Source organism: Glycine soja, chromosome 16 (genome assembly GCF_004193775.1).
Source record: "Glycine soja cultivar W05 chromosome 16, ASM419377v2, whole genome shotgun sequence".
NCBI classification, from domain to species: domain Eukaryota; kingdom Viridiplantae; phylum Streptophyta; class Magnoliopsida; order Fabales; family Fabaceae; genus Glycine; species Glycine soja.
In genome coordinates, this window is record NC_041017.1 from 7348065 (window position 1) to 7374367 (window position 26303).

General features: G+C 34.9%; 2 protein-coding genes across 2 annotated transcripts; one reads left to right on the forward strand and one right to left on the reverse strand.

The window, feature by feature from the left end:
- Window positions 1-213: 213 nt before the first annotated feature.
- Window positions 214-12320, forward strand: LOC114390961 (phosphoglucan phosphatase LSF1, chloroplastic-like). Its single transcript, XM_028351915.1, has 10 exons — window positions 214-840; window positions 932-1038; window positions 1857-2316; window positions 2410-2481; window positions 3041-3162; window positions 3956-4171; window positions 10481-10586; window positions 10935-11047; window positions 11346-11490; window positions 11816-12320. Exons 1-10 carry the CDS (start codon window positions 544-546, stop codon window positions 11933-11935), a joined length of 1758 nt encoding a protein of 585 aa, XP_028207716.1. The 5' UTR covers window positions 214-543; the 3' UTR covers window positions 11936-12320.
- A 6942-nt stretch (window positions 12321-19262) lies between these two features.
- On the reverse strand, window positions 19263-22460 carry LOC114390622 (2-methylene-furan-3-one reductase-like). Its single transcript, XM_028351423.1, has 4 exons — window positions 22116-22460; window positions 20936-21259; window positions 19957-20116; window positions 19263-19865 (listed from the first exon to the last, which is right to left on the reverse strand). The coding sequence occupies exons 1-4, from the start codon at window positions 22323-22325 to the stop codon at window positions 19600-19602; spliced, it is 960 nt and encodes a 319-aa protein (XP_028207224.1). The 5' UTR covers window positions 22326-22460; the 3' UTR covers window positions 19263-19599.
- Between the last annotated feature and the right edge of the window lie 3843 nt (window positions 22461-26303).

The window sequence follows — 26303 nt, forward strand, 5'->3', positions numbered from 1 at the left end:
CTTTGCACAACACCACCTTTCGAAGTCTACCAGCCCTACACAAAACATTCCTAACTGACTTACAAAGCCACAAAATCAAAAAACCCTTCACCGGAGCTGTCAAGCACACACAACACCCTCTTCAAAATTTAGGGCTCAAGAATTGGGAAAGTGGCACCTTGGAAACTATGTTGGCATACTTTCAAACCATAATAAACTCACATCCCTCAAAAAATAACATATCATATCCAACGGCCCACTTAACTTTCGCAGCACCACCTTTACACAACTTACGCTCACCCTAAGTCGCCTACTTTGGTTCCCTCGTGGCATGTAAAGTTCAGAAAGCGGATCCTACGCAATCGCCACGTGCACCTTGCATTTTCTTACCCTCACCCCGTGCCCTCTCTTCCGCAAACCTTTCAAGATTCTTTCTTTCTTTAACAAGACCAAGAAAGAAGAACACTTCACAATTCACATGCTCTGCTTCCATAGCCATAAACCAACAACCTTACCTTCAATTCAATAATCTTCTTCTTCTCCTCCTCCTCCATAGCCACAACCATGCTTCCACTCCAATTCGGCACCCACCCTCCACCATCGCTGTTTCTGAGCAGCTCCAACAGCAACGCTTGTTGCTCCTCCTCTCGCCTCCTCTACCACCACAACAGAAACAACAACAAGCAGCACCTTCTTCGCTCCAACGTCGGAACCCTCAGCCTTAGGGTTTTCGCAGTGTCTGGAAACTCCGCGTTCAAAATGAACCTCAGCGAGTACCTCGTCACTCTGGAGAAACCCCTCGGCATCCGATTCGCGCTAACTTCTGATGGCAGAATCATCGTCCACTCTCTCACCAAAGGGGTACCCCTCCATGCATCATTCCCTCGTCGTTTTTTTTTAAAATTTGTTTTGAGTATTTTTATTTATTTGTTTATTTTTTTTGTGATTGAAGGGAAATGCGGAGAGGTCCAGGATAATTATGGTGGGCGACACATTGAAGAAAGCTGGCGATTCGTCTCAGAACACTCTTATTGAGATTAAAGACGTTGGAGATACACAGTATGTCTCAGTCCTGATTTTTCTCTAGAGACGTGTTTGGATTTGGGGAATGCTTAATTTTCATTTTTAAAATTTAGATAATTACAATTAGGCTTAAATATTTTTAAATTCCCTAATAAATGACCGAATTTTGTTTTGGGTCCCTTCTAAATTTTTTTGTTATTTTGAATCTTCAATGTATTGAACCTTTTGTACGGAGTCCCTTAAGCCAGTTTAGTGAAGACATGTCACCTTATAATATTATCAACCGTGTCTTCACTTAACCGATGACATCCACTCAAAACAAAAGTTAAAAGTTTTAATATATCGGAGACTTAAATTAACAAATTTTTTTTATTAGGAACCAAGAACAAAATTCGGTCATTTATCAGGTACCTTAAAACATATTTAAGGTTTTTTCATTGATGTTGCAGCCAAAATGTGGTCCCAGATCATTTACTATAGCATTCTTGATATGACCATTTGTGAGAATTCACTTGATAACCCAAGCTTGTGGAAGCGGTTTGTGACACCTATAAGTGATTAGTGATGATTAGTAGCAAAGATAAATGAGAAACGATAAAAGATTAGCATTATATCATGGATGCTTTAGTTTCGACTTCTGCTTGACTTTGTTTTTCTTTAAATTTGAAAGAAAAAATTGTTAATTCTATCTCACTATGGTATTATTGGTTCTGTATCATGTTTGTCTACTGGAAATAGGTCCACAGTTGTAAGATACCTTTGAAAGATGCGAAGTTACTATTTTGTTGATCATCACAATCTATTCTGTTCATCAGTGTGTTGTTTTTATTTTTTCAGTCTTTTGGTTTCCTCAGGAAGGTGCTAAAGGAGCAAACAAGTTCTTTTAGCTTGGTTCTTGAGAGGCCAACATCTCCTTTTCCCATTCAACTACTGCACAAGATGAATGATCTTGAAATAGTGTTCAATAGAGGTCGAGTTCCTATTGCCACATGGAACAAGACCCTATTGGCATCAAATTTACAATCATCTAGTGAGAGCTGTGGGAATGCCGGATTTTTGATGTTCAACTCAAAATTTCTTAAACCAAATGGAAGCAAGTTATTGGGCAATCAAAATCAACATACCATCACCCATGGTGAGAGAAACATTGTTACTGAACACACAACACAACTTGCTTGTGTTTTTACTGAAGAAGTGTGTGGAGATGGGGATTGGGCTCATGGAAGTTTTCCGCTTGAGGAATATATTCAGGCTCTGGATCGTTCCAAAGATGAGATGTACTATAATCACTCTCTTGGTATGCGCTATAGTAAGGTATTGCAATGTGAATTTACTTGCTTACAATTATTTGTTTAAAAGCATACTTTCTACAATATTTATAAATATTGATATCTCATAAATTCCTAGATTACAGAGCAAATATATGTGGGATCCTGTATACAAACAGAAGATGATGTAGAAACCTTGTCAAAAGTTGAGGTAAGGACATCGTGACATTGTTGCATTAATTCCATGAAAGCCTTCCTTAATCCCAATTTTATGCCTTGACAATCAATGTGCAGATGAATTACTTAATACAAATACAAGCTTTGGTTGCAAAACTTGAATGTGTCAAAAGGAAAACTTAGTTTTGTTTTCTCTCTGTTGACTAAATAATGTTATAGCTATCAACCAATATTTGCAATGTAGTTCATTACAGCAGTGTGCTAGGGAAAATAGCTTTAGTTTACTGCATCCTGCTTATAAATCCAAGACATTGTTGAAATGCAGAAAGTGGTCAACCGAGTATTTTGAGTCAAAGACACGTAGTGGCATGAAAATTTTGGATTCTGTAAATCAATCATAGTTCTTTCTGGTTAGTAACTGATTATTGCATCTCCTAAGCTAACAGTGAGTGATAGCAGTTAAAATATTTGTTTTCTTTGTTCTTAATTCCCCCAAAATTGTTTTTTTACTGTAATAACTTCTATATGAAGTTTTCTTTCCATATCAAGCATTACATCCCTCTGTCATTATAGTTGGAAAATTTCTGCTACAGGGAGTTACTGCTGTTCTGAACTTCCAAAGTGGAACTGAAGCTGAAAATTGGGGAATCAATGCAAAATCAATCAATGAATCTTTTCAAAGGAAAAATATTCTCACGATCAACTATCCGATACGGTAATATAGGGTCCACAGCATGCCAATTTTTTATTTAAATTTTTTAGAATTCATGTAGTGATGATTATTTGTACTTCTTTCGGGATATCATTACTTTTTGAAGAAGAAAAATACAAAACATGAGAAGTGGGGATGAATTGTGTTTTGTTGTCTTTAAAACAATTTAACAGATCAAATGATTTTATATTATAAAACCTGTAAAAGATTATGCAAAGAAAGGCTAGTCTTAGGACGAAAGAATGTTGTTTAGGACTAAGACATTACGGTGGAAAGAATTTTTCAAGATTTTTTTTTGCAGAAAATCTTCATAATTCAATCTCTCTGATCAGAAAAACAGATAAAATGATGTAAGGGAGAAGAAGATCAATGCATGGAATTTATATTGGTTCACTCTACAAGTTAGAGTTACATCTTGTTCTTGATGCATAGCCAAGGTTTCCACTACAACAATTGAAAGATACAAGGATATTCCTAATTCTCACTTTCTAAGCATTCTTTCACAAGTCTCTCTAGTCTCAAACCCAAGTATTCTTTTAAACAAACCACTTTCACACAGTTCCTCATTTTGTTCTGCCTGCTCAACTTGTCTTACCTTTATGTTCCATTTTTTAATTTTTTTTTATATTTTTTCTTCATTGGTCACTCATTACCCCTTTGCGATTGTTACTTGATGATGTGAATTTCCAAAAAATGAATATTATTTAGCATATTTTCATTTGGAAATGGCATTCAAACTTTTGAATACTCTAATTTTGCTTCCTCTCAGACTTTGATTTCTTACTTGTATTTACAGGGAGGGAGATTCTTATGATATGAGGAAAAAACTCCCATTTTGTGTGGGGCTTTTATTACGGCTGCTAAGGAAGAATCTTCGTGTTTTTGTTACTTGCACTTCTGGATTTGATCGGGCTCCTGCTTGTGTGATTGCATACCTACATTGGATGACGGATGTTTCCCTTCATGCAGCATATACTTGGGTCACTGGGATGCACACATGCAGACCTGACAGGTTCATCTTGCCTAACTTCAAACACTTTTGCATCATATGTTTACTTTTCAATTGATTCTGTTAAAGAGGGCATGAGAGCGTGCTAAATATTCATGTAAAAGAATTTATTTTTATATGCAATTGCTAAACAAAAAAGGGTAACTATATGTTAGAAAGTGAGTTTGGACTTAACTCAGCCCTACAAAACCGACTTATAAGATAAGGATTTCCCCTCCACTTATATAGTTGATCTCGTCACTATCTTTAGTTGATATGAGATTTAAAATGTCTCCTTTTGCCTATGGCTATCCGTCATGTGGGACTTTCAACACATTCTCTCTATCTAGGGGTGACCACAATTTAGGTGACTTTTCCAACATCCCACCTCACGGTCTAGGCTACCTGCATAGAGTATGACAAACATAGGGACCCATCTAGGATAGACGCTAATACCATGTAGAAAGACTGAAAGAGATAAGGGAGAAGGAGAGGCATATAGGTAAATGGTTATTAATACTCTACAATGTGTAGCTACCCTCATATTTATAATACTAGGTTAAGCATATACAAGCACTTGGGCCAAGCCCGTATACGTACTAAAACCCTTTTATTCTAAACAACTCTAACATAAACAACTCTAACATTCCCCCTCAAGCTAGAGCATAGATGTTAATCATGCCTAGCTTGTTACAAATAAAATCACTACGGACCCCATTCAAAGCTTTTGTAAGCAGAACTGCTAGTTGGTCGCCTGCCTTGACATCAGAGGTAGATATAAGGTTTTGTTGCACTTTCTCTCGGATGAAGTGACAATCTACCTCAACATGTTTTGTTCTTTTACGATAGATTGGATTTGATGCAATATGCATGGCAGCTTCATTGTCACACCACAATTTCATAGGATAGGTATTCGAAAATTCTATCTCCAAAATTTGTCTCACCCATATCAACTCACAAGTGGTTTGGGCCATAGTCCTGTATTTTGCCTCTGCATTAGATCTTGCCACCACATCCTGCTTCTTACTTTTCCAAGAGATCAAATTACCTCCCAAAAATACAAAGTAGCCCGTGGTAGATTTATGGTTCATAAGAGACATAACCCAATCTGCATCAGAGAATGCCTCCACCTGCATGTGCCCATGATCTTGATACACAATCCCCTTTCCTGGAGCTTTCTTCAAGTACTTAACAAAACAGATAAGTGCTTCCCAATGAATGTCAGTCGAGAACCTCATGAATTGACTAACACTTACTGGGAAGGCAATATCCGGCTTGGTGACACAGATAATTTAGCTTCCCCACTAGTCGTCTGTATCTCTATGGATCAGAGAAGGGAACTCCATCTGAGGTCAACTTGACCCCTGGCTCCATAGGGGTCTCACATGGTTTGGCTCCCATCAAACCAGTCTCATTCAGCAAGTCAAAAATATACTTCCTTTGTGATAGGACGATCCCTTTCATCAAGTACATAACCTCAATACCCAAGTACTTCAAAGCCCCCAAGTCCTTAGTCTGAAATTGAGATTGAAGAAAACTCTTCAAGTCGTCAATGCCTTTACTATTATTTCTTGTAATCACAATATCATCAACATACACCACAAGTAAGATGCTGCCAAGGTTAGTATTCTTATAAAACACTGTATGATCACTCTGACTCCGCTTCAGTCCAAATGCAAGGACCATGTCACTAAATCTCCCAAACCAAGATCTAGGTGATTGCTTCAAGCCATATAATGACTTCCTTAAGCGACACACCTTGCCAAACTCCCCCTGAGCAACAAACAGGTTGGTTGCTCCATATACACCTCCTCATGTAAGTCACCATGCGAGAAAGTAGTCTTCACATCCAATTGAAACAAAGGCCAATGATGTGTAGCAGCAAGAGAGATAAGAATACGAAAGGAGGAAAGCTTAGCAACAAGGGAAAAAGTATCAGTATAATCAACTCCATAAGTTTGAGCATACCCCTTGGCAATGAGGCGAGCCTTTCAATGAGCCATAAACCCATCAGGATTCATTATAAATCCACTTGCAACCAATAGGCTTCTTCCCTGTAGGGAGAGAAATCAATTGATGTGGCTTTGGACCTAACTCAACCCTACAAAACTGACTTATAAGGTAAGGATTGCTCCCTACTTATATAGTTAGATCATAGATGTGTTTTCTTCTAATGTTAGTGAATTTCTGGTTGAGGTATCTCAAAATATCTTCCTGATTTCTTAATGGTCTGTTTCAGACAGTCATTCTTAGTTTGTGAATTGTGGAAGGAGAATAAAACATGATAAACTATGGATTATTTGGGAAGATAATAAAGGTTGTGAATTATTTGAGGGTTGTATTTTTAACAAATTGAGTATGCTATGAGATAAATGTAGGTAAATTGTTATGCTTTTTAAATTAAAAAATAAATTTTGTTTAATATATATAATAGTTTGGTTTGGTTTATTTTTTAATTTAATATAAATTCACCAAATTATACACTAATAGAGTTCTAACAGAAGGATAAAAGATATTTTGAGAAAGGAAACTTGAGGAAGAAGAAATGAAAAATGATATTAGCCACTGAACTTTGTGTTGCAGTTTGGTATATATAGGCTAGGATAGTTAGTTATGACAGCTGTCAATAACTAACCCACTAACTAACTCGATGCAGTAAACTAACTCACTTAACTAAGAGTGTAGTTGAAGACTGCAACGCTCTGTACAATGCTCTAATACCCCCCCTCAAACTCAAGGTGGTTGAGACTTTGATGAAGCCTCAAGCACATTGAGTTTGGCTCTTGGAAAAATAAATCTTGGTGGATAGAGTGGCTTGGTGAGTGCATCTGCCATTCATCAAGAGCAGGAACATGATGAACAATGAGCTGCTTGGTCAAAACCTTCTCCCGAACAAAAAAAACATCAATTTTCATATGCTTTGTTCTTGCATGAAGAACTGGGTTGTGGGCAATGACAACTGCACTGTAGTTATCACAGAAGACAATGGGAGTGCAGAAGGGGAACTTTGAGTTCAGTCAACAGTGTCTGAATCCAAGAGATTTCTGCAGTAGTCTGAGCTAAGCTTCGATATTCTGCTTCTGTGCTGGACTTGGCAACAACCTGCTGCTTGCGGGACCACCAAGATATGAGATTAGGGCCAAAGTAGATTGCTGCACCTGATGTTGATCTTCTGTCATCAATATCAGATGCCCAGTCTGCATCACAGAGGGCTCTAAGAGTGTAGCGCTGACCCAGGACAGCAGGTCTGAGATGAAGACCATGTAAAACAGTTCCTTTCAAGTAGCTTAAGATTCTCTGGGCTGCAATCTAGTGAGAATCTAAGGGATTGGCCACAAATTGGCAAACTTTGTTAACTGAATATCCTATCTCAGGTTTAGTGATAGTTAAATTTTGGAGAGCACCTACCACAGACATGCACATAGTAGGATCAGAAAAAAGATCTGAACCTATTTTGGTGAGCTTGCAACTGGAAGCCATAGGAGATGAAATAGATTTAGCCTCTGCCATATTGGTTTTCTGCAACAAATCCCTGATATGTTTACACTGAGTAAGCAGTATAGACTTGTCAGATTGAGTTTTCACTTCAATTCCATGAAAGTAGGTCAGCAAGTCAAGCTGTTTGATAGAAAACTTAGAGTTAAGTCAAGAAGTGAGATGTTGGATGAGAGAAGTAGAGCTACCAGTGATTATTATGTCATCCACATAGACAAGTAGGTAGTAAACTGTGTGAGATTCAGTCTTGTAGATGAAGAGTGAAGGATCACATTGTTAAACTAAAGAAATTGGGATGAAAATTGTGTGTTCTCCTATGGAGAATTCTCATTTAAATAATATGATATAATTTGATTTCTAGCCTTGAAGTTTGCTAAAAAACCATGTATGGTAACCTACAGCTGGACTAACTAATTAAGGATATAATTACACAGTTACAGCTATACAATCATGCAAGATATGCTGGTTTAAAGGGCCAACAAATCTGCGCAAATAATGCTTAATAATCTGCCTATCAATTCTATTGGCATCCCCCCTCAAATTGATGATGGTGAATCTACAAGTATCAATTTGCTGACTTGGAAATTATGCTGTTGACGTGTCAAAGATTTGGTGAGGATGTCGGCTAGTTGAATAGATGTTGAGACATGAGGCAGAGTGATAATTCTGTGGTCATAGGCTTCCCTGATTAAATGACAATCGACCTCTATGTACTTTGTTCTTTCAAGGTATACAGGATTTGCTACAATCTGTATGGTACTTATATTATCAACATACAATGGAGTTGGTGTTGCTTGTGAATAACCAAGTTTTGAAAGAAGGCCTTGTAACCAAAAATCTCGGAGCATGCGGAAGACATGGACCGATATTCTACTTCAGTAGAGGATTTAGAGACCGATTCATGTTTCTTGCATTTCTAGGAGATAGGGGCATCTCCTAAAAAATACACCAACCAGTAGTAGACTTCCTTGTGTTGGGACATCCAGCCCAATCAGCATCATTGTATGCTTGAAGTTGTATTGTTGCACTTGTAGGAATGAAGAGACCACGGCTAGGAATGACCATTAAATATTTAATGATTTGTTGTATTGCTGTAAGATGCAAGTGTCTAGGATTTTGCATGAATTTTCTGACTGTGTGGACCACAAAAGAGATATCAGGTCTTGTGATGATAAGGTAGATGAGACTTCCAACCAACTTTCTATGTAAAGTTTGGTCTTGTAGGAGTTCACCTTCATCCCGTCTTAACTTGACATTAACATCCATGGGAGTGTCAATCGTGGTTGCAATGGTGAGACTGGCTAGCTGAATTAGATCTTGAGTATATTTGTGCTGAGTGACAAAGATGCCTTTTTGTTGGAATTGTACTTCTAATCCCAAAAAATAAGTGAGCTGTCCAAGATCTTTTCATGTGGAAAGTTTTATGCAACAATCGTTTGATTGTAGTGATAGCCTCTTGATTTGAGCCAGTGACAATAATATCGTCCACATAAACAAGGAGGATCACAATTCCTTTTGAGGTCCTTTGTAGAAAGAGAGATGGATCATAGCTACTTTGGATGAAGGAAAAACCAAGTAGTGTTGTGCTAAACTTTTCAAACCACACTCTTGGTGCCTGTTTTAATCCATACAAAGAACGTTTTAGCTTGCAAACAATATTAGGTAATGGTGAGGGCATACCAATAGGAAGTTTGATGTAAACTTCTTTGTTGAGGTCACCATGAAGGAAGACATTTTTTGACATCTAGCTAGGGAAAAACTTTCAGTTTTTGGTTGCAAAAAATGACTTGTTTGGCACCATTTGTGCTTGTGTGTAGTTTATCGAGGGAGATTCAGAGAGAGATTATTTGAAAACGAGTTTCATGAGCTAAAGAAGAGCATCAACTTGCACGATAGGCATAGGTTCAAATTTTCTTTCGATAATTGCAATGATCGAGTTATAATCAGACAAGAGGCCTTAAGCAATCGAGTCAATATGCTTCTGAAGCATAATCGGACTTTTGACAGAGGCAAGGGAATCAGAAATCCATTCGATCTGCGATAAAAACTCACACATCAACTTGCCTCCGAGACTTGTAGCATGTAGCTGAGTTCGTGGTTGGCGTGCTGTGGCTCGTGTTTGCTTGTGGAAGTAATCGTGAATCCGCTCCCAAACTTCATCGGAGTAAGCACATCCTAACACACGAAACAAGATCGACGTTGAAAGTGTCGATTGAAGCAATGTAAGAAGCACCTGATCTTGTTGCTCCCAAGCTTCATACACAGAATTTTCAATCTTCCTCAGAAAGAAAACGTAGCGGAATTTGTGGATTTGCAACAAATCGCTGAAGACGATGAGACTTGATAACTGGCTCAACTTGTTGACGCCAGAGAAGAAAGGTTGAAACATCAAGTTTATGTGCGATCATGTTGGGAAAGGCAGAAGAAGAGAGGATCACATTCTATTGTTTCGCCATTGATGATCTTACCAAGCTCTGGATACCATAATAGAGTTCTAACAGAATGATAGAAGAGAAAAGAAGATATTTTGAGAAAGGAAACTCGAGGAAGAAGAAATGAAAAATGATATTTGCCACTGAACTTTGTGTTACAGTTAGGTATATATAGGCTAGGATAATAACTAACCCACCAACTAACTCAATGTGTTAAAGGAATGTCAAAATTAAGAGAGAACCTACAATTAAACAGCAATTGTTTATTTGGTTTCTGTTTTATGTCATTTGTGGTTATGCTCCTACTGTTCCTTTGTTTCCCTATTTTGATCCTTTTCCTTCTGGGTCCTTTTGCATTCTTTACTTCCTCACTTAGAAAAAGCATTTCATAGAGATGTAACTGCAGGCCGGCAATTGCATGGGCAACATGGGATCTTATAGCTATGGTTGAAAATGGCAGACACGATGGACCTCCCACACATGCTGTCACGTTTGTGTGGAATGGTCATGAGGTAAGAAACCAGTCATATTTCTTATGTTTTATATTCTCATTTGTGTGGAATGGTCATGTCATGTGGGCACAAACTTGTCATATGTAGCTTTCAATGTGACTTCTGTGTATTTTATCTCTTGATTGTTAAAGAGGATCAAGAGATTAAACTTGCCTTTTATTATTCAGATTGATCATAGTTTCAAGTTTTTTATGCTTATTTGTGCTTATTTATTTGTGGTCGACTGTTAAACAGTGGGAAAACTTCCTTAAAAGAGATTTTAGTAAAAAATTCAGAACTAGGTGAAGCCCATAAATATGGGTTTGGATGGGCTGGTGAATATCACTCCTTTTGGTTTTTTTGTTTCAGGGAGAGGATGTAACTTTGGTAGGAGACTTTACTGGAAATTGGAAAGAGCCGCTGAAGGCAAAGCACCAAGGTGGATCAAGACATGAAGTAGAAGTTAAACTTCCACAAGGAAAGTATGTGTGCTACTTTTACCGTAATTTTTTCTGGGGATTTAGTATATATGCCTTTTCTTTTCTCAACTTGATGACCTAATTGGCTAAAAGTTGTTACAAGATATTTTCTAATATTCTAACCAGTGCCATTTATTTTATAATTTTTTTTGTCATTTGATTTTTGTTTCAGAAGCATAAAACTGATTCCACCATCACCCCCCTTCACCTCCCTCCCAAAACAATACCAGATGACCTAACATGGTTTCCTACATTTCGCATGATTAATGATTTTGTTGCACATATCATTCTTTGCCATCAGGTATTACTACAAGTTCATTGTTAATGGACAATGGAAGCATTCAACTGCTTCACCAGCAGAAAGGGATGACAAGGGAAATGTTAACAACATAATTGTGATCGGTGAAACTGCCAGCGTTCGGCCTTCTGTTCAGCACCAGCAGAAAGTACGTTTCAAATCAATATTTGTTTTTTTTTTCTTCATTTAATTTATCTACTTATAGTCTCATATGATTTGTTTTCCTGTAAAGCTATTATTTTCTTTTAATTGTGCAATTATTTAAGCACTGCAGCGTAGCTGACCTAAATAAAATATCATTTGCAACTTTGAAAATTTGCTTTCTGCTTTTACTTATTACTGCTAATACTTATTGTGATTTGTGAGAGCAATCTGTACTTCCTACTTGATTGTGATTTGCTAGAATTCTCTTGTCTTGTGTTTCTTACAGCAAGTTTTATCATTTAATCACTGCTTGATCTTTGTTGTTCTAGGACGCCAACATTGTCAAAGTGATTGAAAGGCCTTTGAATGAAAAAGAGCGGTTTATGCTGGCGAAAGCAGCTCGTTGTATTGCTTTCTCTATCTGTCCTATCAGATTAGGTCCCAAATAGTTGCATGCAAAATATCACAATGTACATAGAGTTGCAGTTGTTGTACATGTTACCTGTGACCATTCAAAATTTGGTCACAGTTTTGAGGGCACGTTGCAAAGAGTAATCACACGCTGGGGTATGTCTTGGCATTCAACTATTGAAATAAATGAGATAGTCATGATTATTGCACTGCTAAACTTGCGTCTCTTTCCCCTCGTTCGGTTATTCGTATTGAATAATTCATAGTAGGAATTCACATGTAGTACTGGCTACATACCAAATGTTGGCCTAAGTAATTTGCTATAATGGATTACGGATAGGTGTTTTAATTTGAGTTTATGAAAAATGACAAGGCACCATAGCATTTATGTAATGTTGAGTTATAGTTGGGAGGTTTCTTTCAGTACTATTATTAATTCTGTAAATCAGTGATTTGTCCTTTCTTTCCTTCCATTCCAATATTGCATTCTCGACCACTATGATTTCTTCATAGTTTCTTATTTTCGGTTGTTTATCCAAACAATAGGGGTGGTCACAGGTCGGATTGGATCAGATCCGTGGCATTTTCCGATCTGATTCGATCAGGTTCAATTTGGAATGAATTTTGTCTAGTTTAAGTCTGCAATCCGATTTGCTGTGGCAAAGCTCCGACAAAATAAAATTGACTAATGTGGAATATTATTGGTCACTTATTCGCATTTTAAGTTAAAGATTGGTATTGTGTTTAAAAAGATTCTTCGATATATATATATAAAGTTTCTTTGGTATGCTTAATTGGTCCTTCCGTTAATTTTTGGTACAAATTTGGTCAACTTAGTGACACATGACATTATTTTCTTTAGAGCAGTTGTTTTCGTTGTTAGAACAAATAGGGTTATGTCTGTCATATAGAATAAAACACAATATAAATTTACAATATCATCCCTCCACAGGACCATAAGGGGGTTATCATTATTGTTCATCTTTACATCTTAAAAATCAAAATGATTTCCATTGTAGAGAAAATCAACTTCGAAATAGACCATTTGATCACAAAAAATACTGTAAAACCTACATTGGACAAAATAATCTCATAAATCTCTTTCTTTGCTTATATATAGAGAAAATCACCAAGCCTTGGGAGCACTGAAAAGCAGAGTGGGCTTAGTGTTAAGCGTGGAGTCCCTCAGAGTTAATATTTTTAGGTTCTACTTAGTGTTTTCAAACTTGGCGTGAGGTCGTGTTTTAAATCACACCCATGTTTTAGCCTTTGTAAGAGTTGTGTGGATTGTGGTGGGCGATGTCACCAACTTTATGCGGGTTAGTCAGAGTTTGTCTCTAGGCTTTCTTGGTGAGTGTTTTTTCCTATCCTTAAGTTATTGCACTCTTTAGTTGTTAGTGTTTGTTTTTACATTTCACATTTATATTTTAATTGGATGTGATTGTAATGTGAAAAATGGGTTACAAAGATGATCGAACTAGGCTTAAGTGTCCTCAGAAGATAAGAAATAAGGCTCTATACATTAGCTAACAAATGGCTTTGGTTTCACCTAATTTGGACTTCGATATGGAACTCTATATATAAAACAATTAGTGAGGAAAGGTCTAGTTGTCAAAATTGTGCAATCAATTTGTGTTATTCCTAATTTTAGCCATACTAGACTATTAAACTAGATCTTAAGGTCAACATAAAAGTTATAGATAATTGTCTTATATTTCAAATAAGATAAGAATAAACTTGATTGAGTTAGTATAACTCTTGATAAAGAATTTACATTGTACAAAGGTCATAGGAGCATAAAGGAAATAAAGGAGGTAGAACCTAAAAAACTTAAGAAGTGATATATGTACTATAGGTGTTAATAGATAGTTTCTATAATATGAAAATGTTATAGAATTTGGATGGATTGAATTGTGTACTACTTAGTCAAGTATGCTTAAGGATGATTGTAGTTGAATTATGTTTGGGATGGTTGTTCCTTTTGACTATGAACATGATTTTATGCATATTGAAATGAGTGCGACATGTGATGCATGATGCTTATGTGGATGAGATGTGGATGAAGAGATGTCATGGTACATGAGTAAAATTTGAAAAGTTTTCAGAACCTAGTCCATGTGGGATAGGATTCTCCATGTGATGTGATAAGTGAAATAATGTGCATCCTAAATGTGCATATGCTTTTAAGACAAGAGATATGGTCGAGCTTAACTGAGGAGAACATGAATGAGTTGAAATATGACTTTTCCCTTTGGGGTATCTAGTTTTGAATCTTCATGTGACTCATGTTGATCTCATGGATTGGAATATCCTTGTAAGATTGGATAACCTTGACGTGTTGCCAGTAGTCTTGTCACAGTGAAAGTGTAGTAATGGGATCTTGTGGGTCTATTACTACATGTCCTTCTAAACTTCTTTCACAATATGTTTTACATGTATTATTCTGAGTGTTTGGTTTGTGTCATTTTTTTATGTGAGTCATGAGTGCACTACGTTGATTCTTGTGTGAAGTGAGAGTGATTTATATACAAGGTTGTGATATTATTTATGTGAAAAACTATTTATTGTAATGCGATTTGATTTGCTATCAAGGTTAAAGGCATGAAAGAGATGCATAATAGTACTATTCAGTTTTAGTCAGGGCAAGTATATATGTGAAATGTGTGTTGATAATTAAGGATAAAATGTGCAAGGTGAATGTTAGGGATATCTTGGAATACTAGTAACCTTATATTTGATTTTGGTATACGACGCTAAGTATTAAATGTTAATGAAAGTAAGTTGGTATAACTATGCAAGATAAGTGAGAAGTCAATGAAAATTATTAATGATTGAAAGGTATAGATCCAATCTAGGCATGATGAATCTACTATAAATCCAGTAAGAATAAAGCTATGAGAGATAAGTGTAAGGGAGGTTTGGGTAAATGACTCTAACCCATTTTTAAGACCCTTAGAGCACTCACTAAGACATTATGCCTCACCCCTTTTCAGTTTCCTTCTTTTCAAGAAACAGGTTATAACACATTATTGGAGAATGGAGTCTTGTCATAGAAAATGCATCTTAGTTATTTAATATTTATGTGTATTTTCTTACATGTTGTATGATGTGAATGTTACAAGAAATAAGTTATAATTTATATGTTTATTGTAACATCCCATTTTTTTTGTAAATAAATTAAAAAGGTTTTTTAGTTAAAAAAAAAAGAAATAGAGTTTTAGAAAATGACGAGATTTTTATAATTAAATAAATAAGAAGACAATAATGGTTTGAAGGAGAGAAAAAAAAGAAAGATATTTGATAAAAAATAAAATAGAGTATTTGTTTATAAAATAATAAACAAAAAAATAAAGTAAATAATAGGTTGTGAGTACCCTAGTGATAAATAGAGGCATCTTAGGTCAGTTTTCATACTAACAATACTTTCTACGCCTTCTCTTCCTCTCAATTTCGTTTTTTCTTCTCTTCCTTCCAAAACCCTCTCTTTTCCCGCATACCACCAAACTTGTCTCAGAAAAATGACGATCTCGGACTCATTCACAGTTGGATTGTCGTGAAATTTGAGCACCAGGTTCAGAACTCATTTTCAAACATTATCACCATTGGGAATTATGAAAACATGTCGGAACTGAGAGAAATACCCTTTGCATTGTAGCTTTTTCTTTTCCCGCAGAAACTCAAAACTGTCTCAGTAAAACTACGATCCGGATTCGTTACCCATTGGATTTTCGTGAAATTTTGATACGTGGTTCGCGATTCAGTTCCGCACATCTTCACCATTGGGATTTGAAAATAATGTCTGTGGAGGTAGAAATACTCATCACACATAGACAATGGAATAAAGGCTTCAATCCCTTCTTCTCTCTAACGCTTGAAAACTCTATCAAAACAATCAGAGGAAAAGCTTGAGGAATCTCAAGAAATCACTAGAGATGCCGTTATCGATGTCACAATACACATGTGAGCCCGCTTAGAGGTAAGGGATGAGTTTATCGCAATTAGGGTTATAATGAACATGTGTAGAGATCCTTAGAGGATTAAATGAAGTTTATTTTGAGATGTTTATTGAATTATAATTTTTCCTTTATGATTATAAATTCAATATTGATGTCCTGATGCGAATTGGTTGATAAAATTGAGTGCTCTTGGTGTTTTCATTTTTTTATACATATGATTTTGATTAATTGATTTTGATATAAATGTGTGAAATTATTTGAGGGGTTTTACTCCCTATGTTGTGATAAAACTTTTGTATAAATTGTTATATTGAGATTATGAAATTGTGCTTCAAATTGTGAGTATGTGATAAATTGAACCTGTGATGAATAAAGAAATACATGTGTATTGAGATGTGTGCATTGAGTTGTGAGCTATGAACTGTGAAATCACACAATTGTAAGACCCTTAAGGGCGACGAGTTTTTGCGCGATGAGTATTATGATGGGATCCACTGTAGGGACCTAACGAGTTTAATCACAAGCACGACGAGATAAAATTATTTTGAGAACAATTGAGGAGTTGTGTGTATTTCACAGTTCATAGGTAAAGTGTATATGATTCATAAGGTGTGATAACATGTTAAATTGGGATTATACCATTGTGATTAAGACTGAGTGTATGTGATAGATTGAGTATGTATTAACTTGTAATATATATGTGCATTGAAATGTTGTGTGCATTGAGTTATGAGTTATGAATTGTACAATCACACGACTATAAGATCCTTTAAGGGCGACGAGTTAATGTTAAGACCCTTTAAGGGTGACAAGTACTATGATGGGGACCCAACGAGTTTAATCACAAGTGCGATGAGATAAAAATATTTTGAGAACAATTGAGGAGTTGTGTGTTTTGTACAGTTCATAGATAGAGTCTGTGTGCTAAAATGTTTTCTGGGTTGGACCTGAATCAGGAGGAAGAGACCCTAACGGACTCTTCGGAGTGTAGGCCTTGGGGGTAAATACACCCGGTTTGAGTGCTCCTTTGAGTCTGTACCGATCCCACATGGTTAGAGCATTCTCGCAAAAGAGCGTGACCCTGACTAGTCTCCCTATGATTTTACCTAGGGAGAGTGACCTGACTTACTAGTGGTGGTTTGTCTTGTCATATACTCCTAGGCGTCCGATAAGGTTTTTCACTGACATGGTACCACATTGCATATAAGATTGAGTCTTAGTGTATATGTTGCATAACGCTTGTGTATTGATCGATATTGATTGACTTGGTGATATTGTGTTTTGATCATTGAGTATATGAATGTTGTGAAAATGAATGAGACATGTTGTGTTGTGATGTGATGTTGGGCGACAAAGTGGTGAAATAACGTGAGCTATGTTTAAGTTTTATTTTATTTATATGATATTTATACCTACATGTTGTCTTGTTTCTCTCAATTAGTTAGGAATATGATAACTCACTTCCCGTGTGTTATTTGTGTTTGGACCCTGTGATGATCTCGAACTTTGTGTTCGTGGGAGCAGATGACTAGGTAAATTGCTTTAAGGTACCTTGTGCTGAAGAACATCGGGATATAATGCTCTGATAGAATGTGACATTGGGGCATGAGTTTTGTTTAATTACATGATGTTTTGAGAAAAAAAAAGTTTCTGGCAAGTTTATCTGGTAACAATGAAGTGAATGTGAACCTTTTACCCTTTTGAAAAGATTTTATTTAAATGGGTTTTAAGAAGTTTTAATTAATTTTTATTGCAATTTATTTTATGTCATTTATTTAGTGACAATCACAAAACAAAAATATAAAAACCTAGTTCTTAGTTAAATAATTACATGAAATTCCTCTTTTATCCCTTGGGAGACGATTTGGATGATAGTTCAGTTACTATATCATGATTGTGTTACACTTGACCTATAAGTTGAATTTAACGTGAAATAAAACCCTAACATGTTACATTTTGATTTGACAGTTCACTAAGATTAATCTTATAAAGATTACTTTTACTCTTAGTAGTGAAAAGTTGGGTCTCACTTTTATGTTGGACGATACACCCTTCTTATACTAACAAATTGTGTTTAAGCCCTTTAACAAAAAAAATATATTATCAATTGGAGGATAGGAATCAATACTTATCTTTCCCACTCATGTTATCTTTCCTTTCTGATTTCTTCTGAAAGTGATTATTCCACCATGCATAGGGGTCAGGCATCAGAACATATACTTTTCTCCTGTCATGTGTCCTAAGCAACCACTATCTAGCTAGCATAATTGGTGTGTCTTTGTTGTGGTTGCATTGCAACAGGAATTATTTTCTTTTTAAGTACCCAAATTTTCTTGGGTCCTTTCTTATTAGTTATGAAAGCATTAGATGATCCAATTTTTGGTAGATGTCTACACTTGGATGTCATATGTCCAACATTTCTACAGAAATAACATAATGTAGTTTTATCATCATGAACATATATTTTTCTTTCATATCCATGTCCAGATTTTTCAGTTGGGAATTTATTGTATCTTAACATTTTGTTAAGTTTCTCAATGCTCCTAATAAATTTGGATAGAGTCTCTCTTATAAATTCGATAAATCTACCCAGAATGACTGATTTTTGCTGAAAAATTATAAAAAAATCATTAAAAACAACTAAAATATAAAATTCTACCTAAAACAAAGTAAAAACTGAATTTAAAACTAATTTGATTCAAAACAAGATTTAAAATTAACTAAAATGTCAAATAAACGTCACAAAATGTATATAAAAATTCGATAAATTTAACATTTATCAACACTCCAAACTTAGAACGTTGTTTCTCTTCAAGCAAGCCTAACTAAGAAATAACATACTATTCGTGGAGGCTAGGTGGGTTTTATCGTTTTAGTAGATTGGAATTGCAAGTGCTTGGTAAAGGGGGAATGGCATGTGATTCAAACTTTGAGACGAATCATACTGGTAGGTGTCTTTTAGCAGCTTGAAGGATTGTACGCGTAATTTAGTGACAGTAATCACGTTGGATTGGGCATTAGGGGGTGCATGTGTATGCACATGTGCTTTGTTAGGTAATTATGCAGAACGCATGTTACTTTGTGACCGCACTTGGCACATCTTATGCTTAAGTGCCTTCTTTAGTAATAATATTTTTGTCTTGTGCTGTTAAATAGTGTTATTTAACAACGAGTCATTACATTAATCAAGTTTGTTCAACTCAGTTTATAGTTGAAAAAGGTTTATAAACTAATTTAATCCAACTCAAATTTAATAATTCAGATTTCACTTTAGTCCAAATCCACACTAAAACCAAAACGACACTGAATCCTATTATAAAATTATGTGAAGTTTAACATGAAAAAATTGAGTAATCAATGCAACACCCGTCCCAACAAGACCACCCATCACAACCCATAAATCCTTAAGTTAGAGCAGTCTTTAGTTAGGATGGGCCATGAACACGACCAAGGTATATCAAACAGACTTATTGAGACCAAACTAGTTAAAAAAAAACCATGTGATTATTTCATTAGCCAAAACTACAAACCACAGTATGCACACCAAAAACAAATTACAAACCACACTATGTTAAAGCCACAGTTGCAGGCACGCTTGTAAAACTTAGTTATTCCACTACACACTCTTGAAGAGTAAGTGGGTAGCTTTAGGCTATGGAGAACATGTACTAATGTGCCTCACTCTTTTAACACAAACCTTAAATCACAGACAGAAGCATGTAGATTGTAGTGGAGCTTATGCATGTTCATGGAATGGGATAGACAACTATTTTTCCAGTTGCTCTGTTTGTTTCCAGATGGGCAAACGCTTCAACAGTCTGAGAAAATGGAAACGGGCTCTTCGGGTCAAGTATTGGCTTCAGCTTACCACTCTCAAAATAGGGGTTTAGTTTCTCTAAGATCGCCCCATCAGTAGAGAGTATGAAAAGGATAGCTGGATGAAATCCAGGTGGTACTATTGTCACAACTTTTCCTCCTTCTTTCAAAACCTTGAATGCCTGTTCAGTTTGCCCTGTGTTTGATTTTAGAAAAACATGTTAGTATTCTACAAGATACTTGACCAACCTCAAAATTCATATAGAAGAATGTGCTGAAAATCTGACCTACTGTATCATACACCACATCAAACTTTTCAGACAGGTCTTCAAAATTCTCCTTTGTATAATCAATAGGCCAGTCAGCTCCCAAATTCCTTAATAGTTCCAGTTTCCTAGTGCTAGCAGTAGCTGCTACCTTGGATGCTCCATAAACATGCTTGGCAAGCTGTGCCAACAAGGCATTATTAATTATAAACACTTGATATGAATATTGATATGGGAGTTTTGAGACTGAAGGAAGAAAGTTACTGTTTTCTGCAATCTGTATTCAATCTACAATGATTTTAAGTTATTGAATCCATAAAGAGAGGTGTTCACAGAAAATGTAAACAATAAAATAAGTATAACAACATATTAAGGTGAACACAATGGTAAAATTGCTAGAAGATTCAAATCATTGAAAAATCCTCTTCACTTGCAGGCTAAGATTGCGTACATCAGTAGTATCCTCCACAAACCCCACTGATTGAGATCCTCGCCCAAATAGAACAATATGTGAAAAGGAAGCACTCATGAGGTGCTTTGAATGTTGATTGAATTCAAACCAGGTTGCTGAGATAATGTGACTCTTTTAAGCACTACAAACAGCATCAGGGAGTGTCTATTCAAGCAAAACAAATGTATGGAAAGTTTATTGTGAATATATAAGGATCCACTTACTCCAAGAGTAACTCTTAAGAAGTTACTCCTCATCCTTACCATTCATTTTCTAGAAATCTAATGGTTGTAATAAGTAACTAATCTTTATCATTAGATCTAAAGAAAATAAGTGGATCCCTATATATATATATATATATATATATATATATATATATATATATAATGTTTAGTAAGCTTAGTTCATCTGTAATGAACTTAATGAATCAATCATAATCCAACAGAGAAGAAAAAAGATCAACTTACTATCACTACAAGGACATCTTAATAAAACTGAAAAAGCATATTGTTTATGAATCAATAACATTGTAGTAGATCATACTCATACCTGAATAACATGGGTTCCAACTCCACCAGCACCTCCAAGCACAAGGATAGATTTCCCAGCAGAAAACCCGGTTCGTTCAAGGCCTTCATAAGCAGTCTCAAGTGTTAAAGGAAGGCTAGCAGCCTCAGCAAAGCTCAGATTCTGTGGCTTGTGAGCCAATAGCCTCTCTTCTGCAGCAGTGTACTCAGCCAAAGAACCAATCACCTTTGGATATTCCAAAGCTTTCACATTGATATCACCATAAACTTCATCCCCAACCTTAAATTTCTTCACTTCACTTCCCACTTTAACCACCACTCCAGCAACATCATAACCCGGAGCAGTCTTCACATGCACCAAACACACAAAATTATAGTATAATATAATAAATAAATGTGAATAGAAGAACTAATTTGGGACATAATAACCCATAAAAAAATCCCTTTTTTTTATGAAAGATTTTATCTAAATTTCTAGTTTCTTCCCACTAAAATTTATGTTCTTAATCTGATCAAGCATGAGAAGTGACAACTAAGCAAAACAAATTACATAAGAAACACGTAATGTTAAAACTCAAGCTTATGTTTTTGGTTGTAATTTTGTAAGTCTTCAAACCCATTTTTTGAAGAGTAAATGTGAGTTTACCTATTTTTAAGGTGTATGGTTGTGCATTTGAGAATTGTGTCAAATGAGATTTTAGCTCCAAAATCAATTTTGGGATGAAATGTCTTCAATTTGACTACAAAGTTATTTGAGCTCCAAATCTATCTTTACTAGCTCATAATCAAATTTGAAGTGAGACAGTTATTTTTAAAAAATATTAGTTTCACGAAACCTATTTCTTTCAACATCAACAAGGCGATGGTCCATGTAGAATTAGAATCAAATCCCTTAAAATAAGGTAATTGAGGGGAAAGACTTCAATTAGATGTGGCTATAGTTAAGTTCTCAACGAAAATTATTATTATCTTATAAATAAAAGGTTTTAAGTGAGACAAACATTTAAAAACAAAAATAAAAAATAAAAATACTTTTACCAAAACCTACTACTTAGATTATCTTATAATAAAATACTGCCAGTTAAGGAGAACGGATCATATTAGAAATAGCGATCGAGATGCCAATTTTAATGTTAAAAAAACTAACAAGTAAATGAAGCAAAAGACAAATAGAGGGTAAGCAATGAAATTGTCTTACTTACAGGTAAAGGGGAGTCGCTGTTCTTGAAATAGCCTTCCATTCTCTTATGATCAATGGGGTTAAGGGAAGCAGCAGCGACCTTGATGAGGACCTGGTCTTCCTTCACCTCAGGCAAAGCCACACTCTGATTAAACTTGAGAACTTCCTTGGATTTTCCATACTCAGAGTATGTCCAAGCTTTCATGTGAGAAGGTATTGATATTGCAGCCATGCTTCTTGTGCTGGTGGAAATGAATCGGGGTTCAAGAGTGAAGGAAAACGGGGATATGGAATTAGCAGAGGAAACTATAGGAGTCAGATGCAGAGTGAACGAGAGAGTAAAGTGGTTTTGGGGATACAAATATTAGAATTATTGAGCCCGTGCAATTATTAGAACACGTTTAACATCATTATTCGTTGCTTGGAAATAATAATTTCGTACTGTAGTTTCCATTGAAGAAAGTGATTATTTTAATTTAACTTAGTCAAAAGAGTACTGAATACTTTAATGATTATTTCTTTTTCCTTTTTTCTTTTGTGGTAGGGTAAATCAAACTGCGATATTGATAGTATGTTGAAGTAGTAGTTAAATAAAGTTATTTTAAGGTTGTTTTATTAAAATATGTTTGTCTTGTTAGCTTTTTAAAATATTCATTTTAATTTGTTTTATCTCTTAAAATATTACTTTCTGAAACATATAATTTTGACACAATTTTAAAAATTATATAACTCAACTAATATTCGAAGAAAAAAAATATATGAAAAATAAGTTTATAAGAAGTTAAAATTTTGAAAAATATAATAATTTTTTTTATTCTTGATAGGATTTATTTTTCATGTAAACATATAATAATTAGATCGAACTATACTTAAGTCTCATTTGACTTATTTTATATTTTTATATTCTTAAGAAGAACTTGTTATTCATGATAAGTCTTTTTAAGTTTAAGTATGATTTTTTATTTAAAGGTATATTTTATATTAAAAAGTGTATAAAATTAATGTATAGTAATAAAATCATTTGAAGGGTCAAAATTGGATGTGTTGCAATCTTATTCTTATTTACAGTTACTTCTACGGTGAATAATCTTATGGGTGCGCCACCATTCTATACTGTGAGATATATCTATTATTTATTCAATGAGTCATATCTGTTAATGGAAACCAGTTGATGGGCCAGATTTATTTACAACAAAATAGTTTTGAAATTTACAAATCGGTCTTCTTGTCTGCTAGCTGCTGCTTGCCTCCACCTACACTGTTGATTCTAACCTCTAAGCAACGCGACACCACAACAACCATCAATTAGCGAGTGAGCGAAAGAGAAGTAGAAGGAAGGGTTGGCAGGAGAGGGAGAAAGAAGTTGTTTCTTAAGTCGGTGAAGAGGTCTTTGGTGGTGGTCGAAAATTGCTTCACAGTGGCGTGTGGCGGCGAGGTGGAAAGAAAAGTTGTTTGATGCGGATTATGAAAATGGACTCTCTAACACCCTAAGGATATTACTGTAATTATGTTTATGATTCTAGAATATGAAAATTAAAAAAATATTTATACAATGATCTCATGTGGAAGCAAACATAAACTTTACAACTTGATTTCATATGTAAAATAAATACAACTTATTTCTTATAACATTTGCATCATATATCATATAAGAAAAATACAAAATATAAAATAACTAAACTACATTTTCAATGGTGACTTGGCTAGGCTTTATGCTCCAACAACATGTGCCATCACTTGTTTTCTAGAAAGAATGAAACTTAAAAGGTGAAACATAATGTTTTATGAGTGTTCTATGGATCTTATGGATGGAATTTAAAGGGGTGAGACATAAATGAATATTCTATCTATGAGTTTTACGGATAGATTAGACTTATTCTTTTACCTAAACATCCCATTTGTTTATCTTTGAGGACTTTATTCTTATTGAGCTTATAATATGATCATCATGCCTAGATCGAATCTACACCTTTCTATCATTAATAATTTTCATTGACTTTTCAGTTATCTTGCCTGATTATACTAATTTACTTTCACTATTATTATAGGACTTCACTTTCACCGTTAACACTTTTCTACCACAATTCTATCCAGTTAACTAAATATTCCTAATTTAGATTCTTTCCTTCTTTCATTTATACTTAGGGTTGTATACAAAAATTAAATCTAAGCTTACTAATATTCTAAGATATCTTTAATGTTCATCTTACATCGTTTTATGCTTAATTATTAACACACCTTCTCACATCTATACTTGCCCCGATTAGGACTCACATAGTACTATTTTATATATAACTCTTGGCTTGCCATTAACCTTGGTAACAAATCAAATCACATTACAAGTCACAATGATAGCCTTTCACATAAACAAAACATCATTAATCTTTTATAGAAATCATTCTCATTACACACAAGAATCAACACAGTGCAGATCTGACTCCATACATCACAATACCACACCAATCAAACACACTCACAATAATACATGTATGCAATGCGATGTTTTTTCCTTCTATTGTCATATGCATGTGGAACCAGTAAAAAAACATTACAAAAGAAGCTCAGAAGAACATGTAGTAATGGACCCACAAGATCCCATTACTACACTCTCATTGAAACGACTGCTAGCAGCTTGTCAGAGTTACCCAATCTTGCAAGGATACTTCAACCCATGGGATCAACACAAGTTACACGAGGATTCCAAATTGGATACCTCCAAGAAAATAGTCATACTTCAACTCATTCATATCCTCCCAAGTTAAGTTCGACCACATCTTCTATCTTAAAAGCATATGCACATTTATGATGCGTGATCACATAAGATGCATATGGTTTCACTAATCACATCACATGGAGAATCCTATCCCACATGGACTAAGTTCTCTAAACATTTCAAATTCTAGTCATGTACCATGACATCTCTTCATCCACATCTTATAAGCATCATGCATCACTTGTCACTCATTTCAATATACATAAAAACATATTCGTAATCACAAGGAACAACATTCCTAAATATAACTCAATCACAACCATCCTTAAGCATACTTAACTAAGTAGTACATATTCAATTTGTCCAAATTCTATATCATTTTCATATTATAGAAATTGTCTATCAACACCTATAGTTTGTATATCATTTCTTAAGTTTTTGGGGGTACTACCTCCTTTATTTCCTTTTACGTCCTATGACCTCTATACGATGTAAAAGTTATATATGGAGTTATACTAACTCAATCAAGTTAATTCTTATCTTGTTTGAAAGATAAGACAAATCAACAAACTTCTATTTTTACCTTGAAAGTGAGTTAAATTGTATACCATGCCTAAAATTAGGAAGAACATGAATTGATTGCACAACCTTGACTGCTTGACCTTCGCTCACTAATTGTTCTATATATATAGTTCTAGAAGTCCAAATTAAGTTAAAGCAACATCATTTGTTAGCTAACATATAAGGCTACATTTTTTATGAAGACACCTAAGTCTATTTTGTTTATGTTGATTGTTGGACGATGGACAATAGAGATAGGGTGGAAGACTATATTGGTCATCTTGCACAATACTCTTGTCTTTTATATTGGTCTTCTATAATTTGGTGGAACATCCAGTCACGTAGAAGAGAGCATCTAGTCTGGTGTTTCATTAACATATGGTATGTTATAACTGTAATTGTCTTTTATTTTTATTTTGTAATCATTTTCAATTAGACAGTTAGTTGTTCTCTCCTTTATAAGGAGTTTGGTATTATGGGTTCAGAGAGCTAGAGAGTGCTTTGAACCCCTTCATTGTAATTTTTGTTATTCACAATAAACTTAACAATTTGTATGATATCTATCTTCTCCTTCTATCATCTTAACTTCCCTATCTCATGGGTTGAGTGATAGTGATTTAATCCAACGAAAAATGATTGTCGAAGGTCTTTATTTATAGACTTCGAATACTAATGGTCAAATTATAGGATTTTGACATGTGTACAATAGATTTCTAACTACATAGATCTAATGGTTTAATTGTCTTCATGTGATCTTCTTTGCCAAACTTTTATAAAGTTCATTTTGAATTTGAATTTAAACTCTAACTTTCTATCTGATCACTTTATGTTCTTCACGTACATAATATAATATTGAAGACTACTTTCACCGAAATTAAACCTTTTGATGAGAATATTGATCTTTTATACTTTTAAGATTTATTCATAATTAATTCA

Excerpts from the sequence above, each read along its gene's own strand:
- LOC114390961 (XM_028351915.1), top strand. The coding sequence starts at position 544 with ATGCTTCCACTCCAATTCGGCACCCACCCTCCACCATCGCTGTTTCTG. Across the intron at positions 841-931 it reads TCCACTCTCTCACCAAAGGG|GGAAATGCGGAGAGGTCCAG; the intron begins GTACCCCTCCAT and ends TTGTGATTGAAG. Across the intron at positions 11,048-11,345 it reads GTTAAACTTCCACAAGGAAA|GTATTACTACAAGTTCATTG; the intron begins GTATGTGTGCTA and ends CTTTGCCATCAG.
- LOC114390622 (XM_028351423.1), bottom strand. The coding sequence starts at position 22,325 with ATGGCTGCAATATCAATACCTTCTCACATGAAAGCTTGGACATACTCT. Across the intron at positions 21,260-22,115 it reads ACAGCGACTCCCCTTTACCT|ACTGCTCCGGGTTATGATGT; the intron begins GTAAGTAAGACA and ends GTGCATGTGAAG. Across the intron at positions 20,117-20,935 it reads TTGGAACCCATGTTATTCAG|CTTGCCAAGCATGTTTATGG; the intron begins GTATGAGTATGA and ends TTGTTGGCACAG.